The sequence below is a fragment of the Acartia tonsa genome, chromosome 10, assembly GCF_053477335.1.
Source record: "Acartia tonsa isolate MP-2025a chromosome 10, ASM5347733v1, whole genome shotgun sequence".
NCBI classification, from domain to species: Eukaryota; Metazoa; Arthropoda; class Copepoda; order Calanoida; family Acartiidae; genus Acartia; species Acartia tonsa.
Window position 1 is genome coordinate 4,848,531 of NC_137269.1, and position 13,629 is coordinate 4,862,159.

General features: G+C 30.6%; 1 protein-coding gene and 1 long non-coding RNA gene across 4 annotated transcripts; both read right to left on the minus strand.

Moving 5' to 3' along the window:
- Positions 1–5,681: 5,681 nt before the first annotated feature.
- LOC145329233 (uncharacterized) lies at positions 5,682–8,964 on the minus strand. 2 transcript variants are annotated; one of them, XR_013882815.1, is made up of 3 exons: positions 8,898–8,964; positions 7,771–7,858; positions 5,682–6,901 (listed from the first exon to the last, which is right to left on the minus strand). It is a non-coding gene; the product is annotated as an uncharacterized LOC145329233 (long non-coding RNA). The 2 variants fall into 2 exon arrangements; XR_013882816.1 differs by having other exon boundaries at positions 5,682–6,904.
- Positions 8,965–9,673: 709 nt separating this feature from the next.
- Positions 9,674–11,510, minus strand: LOC145329232 (uncharacterized). Of its 2 annotated transcripts, XM_080173280.1 has the most exons (3): positions 11,452–11,510; positions 11,152–11,235; positions 9,674–10,953 (listed from the first exon to the last, which is right to left on the minus strand). In XM_080173280.1, the coding sequence occupies exon 3, from the start codon at positions 10,929–10,931 to the stop codon at positions 10,317–10,319; it is 615 nt and encodes a 204-aa protein (XP_080029406.1). In that variant the 5' UTR covers positions 10,932–10,953; positions 11,152–11,235; positions 11,452–11,510; the 3' UTR covers positions 9,674–10,316. The 2 variants fall into 2 exon arrangements, with proteins under 2 accessions (XP_080029406.1, XP_080029407.1); XM_080173281.1 differs by lacking the exon at positions 11,152–11,235.
- Positions 11,511–13,629: the final 2,119 nt, after the last annotated feature.

The following is a 13,629-nucleotide window of genomic DNA, read 5'->3' on the forward strand; positions in this document are numbered from 1 at the left end:
AAAATAAGCTCAGAACTCATATTTTCAGCGTTTTGGAGGTCTTTTGCCCAACCAGCCCCCAGAAGGAAAGACCCAAAATGAAACCTGATTTTTTTAAAGAAAACTTTTTTAACATAACTGTACTAAGTAACCATTACACATTTCATTTTGGGACTTTCCTTCTAGCGGCTTGTGGAGCAAAAGACCTCCTTAAACACTTAAAATATTTTTAAGAGCTTATTTTTAAAGATATCAACCTGATTTTTAAAAAAATCTGTTGTGGCTACGTAGTTTAGTTATGTGAAAAAAGTTTTCCTCATAAAATCAGGTTGATAGATATCTTTTAAAATAAGGTCAGAACTAATGTTTTTAGTGTTTAGGGGGTCTTTTGCCCCACTAGCCCCTAGAAAGAAAGTCCCAAAAATAAATCTGTAAAGGTTACTTAGTTCGTTTATTTTTAAAAAGTTCTTTGAAAAAATCAGGTTGATATCTTTAAAAATAAGCTCAAAACTCCTTTTTATAGTTTTGTGGGGTCTTTTACTCCACAAGCCCCTAGAAGGAAAGTTACAAAATGAAATGTGTAATGATTACTTAGTTCAGTTTTTTTAATAAAGTTTACATTAAAAAAATCAGGTTGATATCTTAAAAAACAAGCTCAGAACTCGTATTTTTAGTTTTGAGGGGTCTCTTGCTCCACAAGCCCCTAGAAGGAAAGTCCCAAAATGAAATGTGTAATGATTACTTAGTTCAGTTATTTTAATAAAGTTTACATTAAAAAAATCAGGTTGATATCTTAAAAAACAAGCTCAGAACTCGTATTTTTAGTTTTGAGGGGTCTCTTGCTCCACAAGCCCCTAGAAGGAAAGTCCCAAAATGAAATGTGTAATGGTTACTTAGTTCAGTTGTTTTAAAAAGTTTTTTTTTTAAATCAGGTTGATATCTTCAAAAATAAGCTCAGAATTCCTGTTCTTAGTTTTGGGGGGTCTCTTGCTCCACAAGACCCTAGAAGGAAAGTCCCAAATTGAAATGTGTAATGGTTACTTAGTTCAGTTATTTTAATAAAGTTTACTTTTAAAAAATCAGGTTGATATCTTCAAAAATAAGCTCAGAACTCCTATTCTTAGTTTTGGGGGGTCTCTTGCTCCACAAGCCCCTAGAAGGAAAGTCCCAAAATAAAATGTGTAATGGTTACTTAGTTCAGTTATTTTAATAAAGTTTTCTTTTAAAAAAATCAGGTTGATATCTTCAAAAATAAGCTTAGAACTCCTATTCTTAGTTTTGGGGGGTCTCTTGCTCCACAAGCCCATAGAAGGAAAGTCCCAAAATGAAATGTGTAGTGGTTACTAAGTTCAGTTATTTTTAAAAAGTTTTCATTAAAAAAATCAGGTTGATATCTCTAAAAATAAGCTCAGAACTCATATTTTTAGTGTTTTGGGGGGTCTTTTGCTCCACTAGCCCCTAGAAGGAAAGTCCCGAAATTCATTTTTAAAAGTTTTCCGTGTACATCCAGTCATATAAGAGCTTTTACAAAAAGAATTAGGTCGATAACTATAAACACAAGCCCACACGTCCCTCCCAAAATTTGATACTGAATTTCATTTCCTATAAGTGTACAAACTTCCCCCCCCCCTTATTTACAACACTCTCATTCATTTACATATCAATAGAGAGAGGATCAATATTGTCAGCTCTCATCTGGATAGAGAGAGGATCTTCATCATATTCTTTTATGCACAGTCAAATCATTATTCTGAGAAAATGACTTTTCACATTGATCACATGAAAAAGGTTTCTCACCAGTATGGATCCTTTTGTGTTGAAACAAAGAACTTTTATCAGAGAAAGTTTTTTCACATTGATCACATGAGTATGGCTTCTCACCCGTATGGGCCCTTTGTGCTGAGTCAAATGGCTAGTTTGAGAAAATGCCTTTTCACATTGATCACATGAGAAAGGTTTCTCACCAGTATGGATCCTTTTATGGACAGCCAAGTTACTAATTTGAGAAAATGTCTTTTCACATTGATCACAAGAGTATGGCTTCTCACCCGTATGAGCCCTTTTGTGCGGAGTCAAATGGCTAGTTTGAGAAAATGCCTTTTCACATTGATCACATGAGAAAGGTTTCTCACCAGTATGGGTCCTTTTGTGTCGAGTCAGTTGACTACCTTGATTGAATGTCTTTTCACATTCATCACATGAGAAAGGTTTCTCACCAGTATAGATCCTTTTTTGCTGAATCTAAGCACTTTTATCAGAGAAAGTTTTTTCACATTGATCACATGAGAATGGTTTCTCACCTGTATGGCTCCTTTTGTGTACAGTCAAGTTACCACTAGTTGGAAAGGTCTTTCCACATTGATCACATGAGTATGGCTTCTCACCAGTATGGGATCTTTTGTGATAGGTCAAATGAATTTTTTGAGAAAAGGTATTTTAACATTGATCACATGAGAATGGCTTCTCTCCCGTATGAACCCTCATATGAACAACCAAGCTATCTCTCCGTGTAAAATTCTTGTTGCAAATATCACAGGTATTCATGATGGTATGTCCTCTCTGTCAATCTCCTGAAATATTATTTTTATTAATAAAAACATAGAATATAGTTTTTCCATTATTTTCAAATAAACACGGATGACAACTTCCATAGACGATTTACGATAAGAGCTAGTGTTATGTAGGTATATACAAACAAATGTAAAAAGGTTCGCTTTTAAAAATTGTAGAAAGAAATTAGTATAAAGGATGACAACATTTATAAAAACAGACAGACCTTAATTATAGAAGAGCTTCACTTTTAAACATAAGCATTGCATAGCATAAGATAATGAGTCTGGAGAAATGCCATAAGGCATAGATTATATAAAAATACCTTATAATATAAAATTGATTATAATTGCATTAAAAAAACTGCACAAAATCTCCGCCTATTTACTTAATCAAGATGCTCAACGCGGACTCCTCCCACTTTTAATCAGAAACTGGTGGACAAGCAATTATTTTTGTTAAAAGGTTTTGATTTTATTTAAATAAAAAAGATTCTGACGGCAATTTATTGTTTATAATTGATTACTAATACATTACCTATATAAATACTAGCGACTTTGCCCCTAGCATCTAGGGGACTCTTTATTTAAAGGGGTATACATGGGGAAGTAAAATAGCCTTAAACAATCTGGCGGGTTATATCTAAAATTAAAATAGTCTAAAACCTTCCCTGGACACATAAGAAGCTTCACTTTAAAGGAGAGCAATATCGGTTCAGTGGTTCGCAAGATCCTTTGCTACAGACAAAAAGGCTTACTACTTTATATGTATAACTAGAGTTGGCTCGATATAATTATCTCCCTATTGGCTAGTTTTCTATATGCATATCTATTTCTCAATAAATCTATTTTCCTCACCCGGCATTACTATCTAAAAGAAAGTAAATATTTAATAATTTAAATGATTTTTAAAAGATTTTTTTAAATTATATTTTTTTCTTTACATTACCATCACCAAAGGGTTAATGATGATGATTACAATTTTAGTTTAATATTTGAACACACAAAATGTCGCCACAATCGAATTCTTTTAAAACATAGTTTTCTTAAATTTATCATATTATAAATTTAAATTTTCTTTTTTATGATTAGAAATTAAATACATCAATATAATGTAAATAGCAACATGAAATGAAAAAAATGAATTTATTTTTAATAAAGTAAAATAATGGGTCTTATCGTTCTGGGCAATGAGAGTTTATTATGGATTATTGGAGCACTATGAGTTTTAATCATATATTCCTTGGAAAACTTGAGCTCGTTTATAGACATTTATTTCCTATATAGATCTGACATGGATCTTGAAGCAATTAAGCAGGCTGTTTTGTACATGTTAAAAATTGGAAGATTTCATTAAATAAAAGTAATCGCAAATATACTTAGTAAATAATAATAATAATAATAGGATTCATAATGTATAAATATCAATTTGTTAATAAACAGGACAAAATGGGTCATTTTTTTGTGCATATTTTCAATAAAGTTGTGTGTTTCTTTAAGACTTTAAAACAGGAGTAGAACTCTAAAATTTTGAAATGACAGTTGCTCTAATATAGTAAAACATAGAACGGTGGTAAAACCACCGCTGCCGCCGAAAACCGGTATATCCCGCCAATCATTTTGCCTTTTCTCGCTAAATTAAACAAATTTGAATTTTTAAAGACAAACCTATAATTTTCTAATCAAGATGACCTTTTATTTGCTCTGGGTACTTCGGATTTTTTGGATATGAATATTAAAAACATGTCCCAACTCTACCAAAAAGAAAGTATCAGGAGAAAATATAGGGGAAATTTGTTTGAAAAATAAAGTTTGTCTCAAATGATTCAAAATTGTCTAATTTGGCGAAAAAAAATTCGGCGGTTTTTAACGGGAGTGGCCGCCATTTTTTCACAAATCCACGTATCCATTAAAGCAACTATTTTATTCGGCGGGAGCGGGCGCTGTAGTAGCGAAGCTACTCTATAATTGAAATGTCCGTCTGTATGTCTGAAACATTTTGGGGGAAACGTGATTTTCTCAGCTCCTACAAAAGATAGAAGGCTGAAATTATTTGTCAACAATTCCATCAATAAGGAGCATAATTAAGTATGAAACATCATAAGCGGTCGGACTGCTTTTAAGCAGCTTTTTAGCCGCTTTTAATTTTAAAAACTGATTTTGTAAAGGAGAGAAGGCTGAAACTTCTTGTCAACAATCTTATTGATATGAAGCATTTTTTTAGCCGCTTTTATTTTTCAAAACTGATTTGCTCGGCTCCTGTAAAATATATATGGCTTAAACTTCTTGTCAACATTCCAATAAATATTGAGCATAATTAAGTATCAAACATCAATAGCGGTCGGACTGCTTTTAAGCAGCTTAGAGCCGCTTTTATTTTTTAAAACTGATTTTCTATCTTTGGTTCCTATCTTTGGTAGGCTGATTGCTTTTAAGCTGCTTTTCTTTTTAAAACTTTCAGAAACCTTAATTTTTCAAAGTTTCATGATTTTAAGTTTTTGCATATTTATTTGCATATTTATCTCTTTCTTTTCTTTGTTATTATAACAGTTAATCAGCTCTATAAATTACTTTGTCTGTTTGTCTATTTTATTATAGATTTTGTGCTTCGCTACATATGGATGTTGTCATCCTTGTTTAAAGTTCAACTCCTATTTTAAGTATGAAAACACCCACTTACACGGAAAATACACGAAAAATATGACCCTATATAATGGTGAATCTACAACAGGACAAGAACTATGCCTTGCTTACAATAAAGTAATTTGTTGTCCTAAGAATCATTCTTCCAAAAATGAATCAAAAAATCATACAAAAACTTGTTGTCAAAAATTAAAACTAAGCAATTTTTCATTGGATGCAGGGACTTTCTTGTAACAATTATAGAGTTACTATGCTTCCTAAATCTTACCTAGCTGTTATAGGAATCACCATGCAAAGTTAAAAGGACCACTCTGACATGTCTAAATTAAAGAGTTTACTATTACGGACGGACGGACTGAGGTACAGACTGACCGACCCTAATTATAGAAACATTTAGTAATAAAAAGTGAATAACCTGTACATTTAGAAACCATATTAATAGGAAACTTGTTTTCTTTGTAACGTTGCTATCTATACTTGGTGCATTTTTATGTATTATAAATATTTATCTGAAAATAATATATTTATATTTGATAAATATTCTATTCACACAAAAACCAATAAATTAATGATTGTCATTAGCTTAAAGCATCAAAATTATTCACAGAAAATTAAAGTAAAAAAAAATCTTTGTTTAAAAATAAGTTGTAAGCAAAATAAAAAAAAGTGGGTAGGATTAACAAACAAATTTACATATCAATTAAAATCAATACAAAACTCAGATTTTGTCCAAAACTTATAAATAACTTATAATAACTTTGATAAATGATAAATACAGATGTAATTACGTTGTTTGAACAGTAAAAATGAGATTATATCATATAATTGAGCATTAAGGATGTCTATCTTTATAAACATTTGTATCCTATGACAGTTAAATGTTTATATTTTGATTTTATGATGAACAATATCAATAGTATCAATTCTATCTTCATCATAATTCTGTTGACAAGAAAGAGGATCTTCTATTTCTTGTTTAATATTTTCTTCAATATTGTCAGCTCTCATCTGGATAGAGAGAGGACCCTCTTCAAATATTTCTTCTTCTTTAGTTTCTTCCTTGATATAAACTTCTTCACATTCAATGAAATTGATTGATACAGAAGTTGGAACTGTATTAATACGTCTTTTTATCATTTTTAAATGTTTAACAGATTTTTTGTGTTTTGATAAATCTGAACTAGAGGTATAATAGTGTCACAAAGTTCACATGAGTATGGTTTCTCACCTGTATGAACTCTTTTATGGAGAGTTAATTCACCACTTTGTTTGAATGTCTTTTCACACTGATCACATGAGAAAGGCTTTTCACCTGTATGGACTCTTTTATGTTTAGTCAAATCACTATTACTAGAAAATGTCTTTCCACATTGATCACATGAGCATGGCTTTTCACCTGTATGAATTCTTTTATGGACACTCAAATTATTAATAACAGAGAAAGACTTTCCACATTGATCACATGAGAATGGTTTCTCTCCCGTATGAATTCTTTTATGGACAGATGGATGAGTAAAGTATTGGTGTTGGCAGCACATAAAGACCCTGTCCCATAAGGTACTTGGTGGTTATTTCAAAACTTTCATTACGAGAAAATGTCTTTTCCATTGACCACATGAGAATGGTTTCAAACCAGTATGAACCCTCATATGAACAACTAAGTAAGATTTCTTTTTAAAATTCTTGTTACAGATATCACAGGCATTCATGCTGGTATATCTTCTCTCAATCTCCTGAAATAATATTTTTGCTGATAAAATTTATTTATTAATGAAAACATAAAATATAGCTTTTCCAATATTTTCAAATAAACACAACATTCAGGTAAAAACTGAAACAAGGATAACAACTTCCATAGAAGCAAAGCAAGAAAAAACAGACGCCGACGGCCAAAAAACAATAAAGAATTTTAAATTCCATATCCAAGTTGTTGTCAATAAAGCTAAATAATTTTAGAAGAACAAACAACCTTTCTAGCAACAATTTTACAGATCCTATACTTATTGTTAAAGGAATCATCTGATATGCCTAAATTTACGCTAAGAGCTAGTGTTATAGACGTAAATACAGACAAATGTGAAAAAGCTTCGCTATTAAAAATTGTAGAAAGAAAGTAGAAACAAGGATGACAACATTTATAAAAGCGAAGCTGACAAACATGGAGTGACAGCATTTACATAAATTGTGTACAGAAAACTCAAGAAAAGAGAATGTCAGATAAATTCAGGGATCTAAAGGGATAAGAAAATTCTAAATAAATTGATTTGCATCCCCTATAATGATGCACATAATTACCCCTTCTGTAGATTAAAATTAGTGGTTAAAACGATTGAACACTATGAACGTCAGAACTGAATAAGCAGTTGCTACACTTTCTGAATCATATCTAACTACTACAGGAATAACCATACCTAGTTTGAAAAAGAAATGACAATTCTAACATGACCAAATAATGAAAAGAGCTTACCATTATGGACAAAGGTATGGACAGACTGACCTTAATTATAGGAAAGCTTTGCTTTTAAACATCAGCATGGAATAGCACAAGAGAATGAGTCTGGAGTAAAATATATATAAATGATATATAATATAAAAATACCTTATAATATGAAGTAGATCTGTATAATGGATTTCTCTCTGTTTACTTTGATTGTAAGTTGCTGACTGACGTTGATACAACTATCAACCTAAATCATAAACAATAGTTAACTCTTGTTTATTAATAAAACCGCAAAAAATCTCCGCCCATTTACTTAAATATGATGATTAATGCGCGGACTCCTCCCATTTTCAATCAGAAACAAGCAAATATGATATGGGGTTATTTTAAATAAAGATAAGCGGCAAATTCAGGGAGGGAGGAGACATTGAGATGATTATTATGCTAGTCCTCAAGGTTTTATAATTAAGTTTTCTTTTTTGTTTGACCAACAACTTTGGAGACTATAAATGCATTTCGATTGGTGGGTATATCAAGTTGAGTGTCCAAACGTTTCAACTAAAATTTATACCTTCAGAAGGGGTAATTGGGATGTAAATCAAATTATTGGCCATTGTCTTATCCCTTTATATCCCTGCGGGAAATCAGGAAGAAAAATATACTAACTTTAAAATAGGGAAAATATTCTTTATTTATATGAAATAGTCTGATTAGAAAAAACACAATTCAAAGGTTATTTGAAGTGTATAAATTGAGAGACAACAACGATGTGATTCTCCTTTACAGGGTAGCTTGTCATAAGTCCTGGGAAGGTTTATAGCTAATTTGAAGGAAAAATCGAAAAAAAATGCTGACATGCAGCAATTTTTGATAATTAGCTTTAAACATAACTAACACCATATAGCGGTAAAAAATATTTTTGATAAACAGCTGATTTTAATAAAGATTGAAAAAAAACAATTTTTCGTGTCCTTAGAGGCATCTAGGGTAGTAGCCGCTAGTAGTTAGATATAATAACTAAGTTTTATATTCTAGAAAGAGAGATTGATTTTACCATAATAGTTTTTTTATTTTCTTCTATGACAGAATTTATGCAAGATATCATGTTTAAGTAAAAAAGGACCTAAAAACAAATGTTGCTAAATAAAAGGGTGAAGGAAGCAAAAACTGACTTTGACTCACTTATATTCGGAAATTCATCAAACATGAGACATGCACAACAATTTTTGACCGATAAAGGGGCAAGGGGCCCGACTGTTAAGGGTTAATTAAAGTAATCACATTACCTAATTTATCTTAGCTATTTATTCAAATAAAGACTGGAAAAATTACACTTTCATTTCATTGTTATCTGAAAAAAATCAAAAGGTACAAAAAATTATTTTGATTTGCAAAATAGAAAAAAATATTTTTTACTTACCAAATAATCATAAATAACCAGCAAAATTAGAAAAATAATATATACAAATATTGGTTGGCAGGGGAAGGGGAGAGTTTTGCCTCTTTCACTTACTCCATGATTATTAAGCTAGGTATTAATGTTAGACAATACCACTTAAAGATAAAGTTGTATCCCAAATAACCTCTAGTCTAACATTAATATCAAGCCTAATAATGACGGAGTAAGTGAAAGTAGCAAAATCCCCCCCCCCCTAACTTTAATATTTGCATTAAAAATAATACAATTTTTACAAAATTTTGTATTTTATATAAGAAAACCAATTATTCATCATATTTCAATTTTATGTTCTATGATATCAATAGAATCATTACCTTCAATTTCTTCTTCTGTTTCCTGTTTAATAGTTTCCTCAATATTCTCAGTGGTCATGTTGATAGAGAGAGGATACTCATCAAGAGTTTCTTCTTCTTTTATCTCAAGTTTAACATTAGCTTCACCACAATTAACAAAACTGGTAGAAGCAGTAGGTGTATGGCTTTTCTCCTGTATGAATTCTCTTGTGATGAATTATTTGACTTTGTTGTGTGAAAGCTTATAAAATGCAGCTTTTCTATTGACTTCAGCTTTATAATCATAAGTCTTATTTCATTTTATATTCAGTCTGAAAATAAACATAAAATTATTATTTTAATTATGAGAACTAATTAAATATTAGAAAATGATAAATATATATTGGTTAACAAAAATTAAAGTAGGTTATTTGGCATTCAAGAGAAGGACAGAAAAAATATATAAACAGATCAGTATTTAATGAATTAGTTGAAAATAATGAATTTTCACAATTTTTTTCTCAATTAGTTTTCTTCGCACATAGGTTAGGGTAATTTGGGTATGTACAAGGTAGTACGGAAGGTTAGGACAACACAGGTTTATTTTTTGATAAAAAAATTTAAATTTTCTACTATGTAGTTTTTAATATATTATGATTCATATTTTTCTGATATCTGCAACTTAGATTCCTGTATTATTTTCACAAGAACAACATGACAACTATTTTAGTGATTAATTTTAAATATTCACCAAGCAAACAAAATACATACAAAACTACCTAAATATTCAAAATGTACCTATACAATTATAAATAACATTTTTTCAAAGTATTATGATTTTTTCTTTAAAGTTAATTTGGAGAAGCAATATTATTTATGAATTACACCAAATCTTAAACATAATACAGCTCTTGCTAAAAGATGTTTACAACAAATTCACAATCTAGTTTCATTCATTTATTATTTTTATCTACTTAAACAAATTCTTCACTCTCAATTCCTTCTTCCTCCTTTATTTCCTCTTTTATCATTACTTCCACACTATCAGCCTCAATCTTTATAGAGAGAGGATCCTCATCAGGAGTTTGTTCTTCTTTTATCTCTAGTTTTATATCAGCTTCATCACAATCAACAGAACCGGTAGAAGCAAAAGGTGGAACTTTATTGTTAGAGGATTCTATCTTCTTGAGATGTCCAGTTGTTTTGTTGTGCTGTGACAGATTTGAACTTGAGTTAAAAGATTTTTTGCATAATTCACAAGAGTATGGTTTCTCTCCTGTATGGAACCTCTTATGGACAGTTAACTCTCTTCTTGTACGGAAAGCTTTTTTACATGTATCACAAGAGTAAACTCCTGTATGGATCGAATTATGGAGAGTCATCTCACAATTTGTATGGAAAGTTTCTGTACATATTCCACATTTGAATATTTTCTCATCTGTGTTTGGTATTTTCAAGTAATCTATCTGTGAGAAAGTCTTTTCACATAAATCACAAATGAACAGTTTTTCTCCTTCAAAAATTCTCATATGTAATGTCCAGTTCCTCTTGGAAGAGATTTCCTTCTTGCAGAGACCACACTTGTCCATTGTGGATTTTTTGTTCTTGCGCCTGAAATAAAAAAAATATTCAGTAAAATTGATTTTCTATAAAGAACTAAAATAAAAATTGGATTTATTAGGATTATAACATTTTAGAATTTGACATTTTTGTAAAGTACGGGTTAGAACAGGTAAAATTAATCTCCTGAATGTAATGAAATCAGAATACTACTATTTACATATATCATTAAAAGTAATTATATATTACCTATATAATATTAATATGTATATGATAACTTGTTGTTAGTTAAAACTTTTTAGAGCATGTCCATAGCCCGAAACAGTTTGATATCTACAAAGATGGTACAAAATTAGAATAATCAAAAAACTTTCTAAATGCCTCTGACGGATGTCAGTAGTGCATTATATTAATTGGTTAGAGGATTCTAAAACTGTAAGAAACTTTTATAAACCTTAAATATATTCGTTCTTAGAGAAATTTGTTATCTCTAATAACCTAAGGCCTCACTACAATGCCTAACTTAATAACTATGTAGTGTTCATATACCTGTTTTTATTTGTGATATTTCTATAATTCCATGTAATCAAATTTCATTTTTATGTACTGAAAATAAAAAAAATAATTAAGAAATAAAATGATATGTACAGAAAACAAACAAGAATTACAGGTTTTCATAGGGAGATAACTTTAAAATCCTTATGTAATCAATTAAAAAATGTAAGAAAATAAAAATAAAGTGACATAAATCATGTTTATTTTAATAAAGAAAAAAATAACTTGATAGGTACATTATGTATTCTCTTTTTATTACAACAATTTAATGGATTGAAAATTTATCTTTCTTATCAACTGACATTACATCATTTTGTTAATCATATTCAATTTTATGTTCGACTATGTCTATATTCTCTAACATTTTCTCTTCAGAATTCTGTTCACAAGAAACAGAATCTTTATCATGAATTTCTCCTACTTCTATTTCCTGGTTTAAAGTTTCTTCGACATTCTCAGCCTCAATGTTGATAGAGAGAGGATCCTCATCAAGAGTTTCTTCTTTTATTTCAAGTTTTACATCAGCTTCACCACAATCAACAAAACTGGTAGAAGCAGAAGGTGAAACTTTGTTCTTAGTAGATTCTAACATCTTAAGATGTGCTGCGTTTTTTTTTATGCTGTGTCAATTCTGAATTTGATTTAAAAGATTTATTGCATATTTCACAAGTGTATGGCTTCTCCCCTGTATGGATCTTCTTATGGTCAGTTAATTGATTTTGTTGAGAGAAAGTCTTTTCACATGTATCACAAGAGTATGGCTTCTCGCCTGTATGGACCCTCTTATGACGAGTCAAATGAGTTTGTTGTGAGAAAGACTTTTCACATTTATCACAAGAGTATGGCCTCTCACCTGTATGGATCCTTTTATGGTCAGTTAGCTCTTTATTTGTACGGAAAGCTTTTTCACATGTATCACATTTGAATGGCTTCTCTCCTGTATGGATCTTTTTATGAAGTGTTAGCTGAGGATTTGTACATAAAACCTTTCCACATGTATCACAAGAGTATGGCTTTTCACCAGTATGGATTCTCTTGTGCTTTGTTAAGTCACTATTGACTGAAAATGCCCTTTCACAAAAATCACATTTGAATGGCTTCTCTCCTGTATGAATTCTCATATGTCTTGACAAATCACTCTTCTTAGAGAATTCCTTAGAGCAGATATGACACTTTTTCATGATGGATTATCAATTGTTCTTGCACCTGAAATAAAAAAAGGATATTTGATGTAATACTTGTGTAGAATTAAAAATAATCCATGTCTTATTTAGTATAGCAATCTTCTATATGTAGGGTGTGTCTGTTACTTTATAGGTAACTCTGAGATTAGGCATGGCAGTTGCTTTAAAGAGGTACAGTATAGAATTGTGTAGAAATGGCGGTGAAACCGCCGCTCCCGCCAAAAACCGCCGTTTCCAGCCCAATGTTTTGGCCATTACTCGCCAAATTAGACAATTTTCATCTGGGCTAGACTTTTGTTTTCATAAGAATTTCCCTAATAGCACTTAACACTTGTAATATTTCAAACATGTCAATATTTGAATATTTATTATTGCAATTATAGAAACCACTTTTAGAAGCTGGCTGGGAAAGGTAGAGATAAAAATATAGTTGTAAATATAAATTGCAATTTATTATACCATTTGAAAAATAGCCTGAATTCACCTTGAGATTTGTACAGCTTCACTGAAAAGTTCAATCATTCAGATCATTAATTTCCAGGATATTTAGCTTCAGACAAAAAAGCCTTACCACTGTATAATTAAAGGATAGCAACATGAAAATTGGGGTAGCTGTACTCTATATATTTTGATAATAAGATATAGTACCTACCTATTCTCAAAAGACTTAGGTATTGATAAAGACTTTGAGATTTCTAACTGATAAAAGAAGGAAAACATAGGATGTTGTCATCTTGCCCCCACATCCACACTTCCATAAACTAAAAAGAAGCCACATTCCCCTAATAATATTTTTGATCTTTTTCCTTAAAACAAAAATGATAATGTACTTATTCTGACTACCCAGCTACAGATAATATATATATATATAATATTTATATACAAAAAGGGCGTAGGTACCTAACTAATTAAACTTCTGAGAATGTATGAAAGGTGGTTAAACTTTTTATTATTATTTTTATTTAAATAGCATACAGGATATAGTGAT

What these genes read in the sequence shown, in the direction of transcription:
- LOC145329232 (XM_080173281.1), bottom strand. Translation starts at nt 10,931, where the DNA reads ATGGACAAGTGTGGTCTCTGCAAGAAGGAAATCTCTTCCAAGAGGAAC.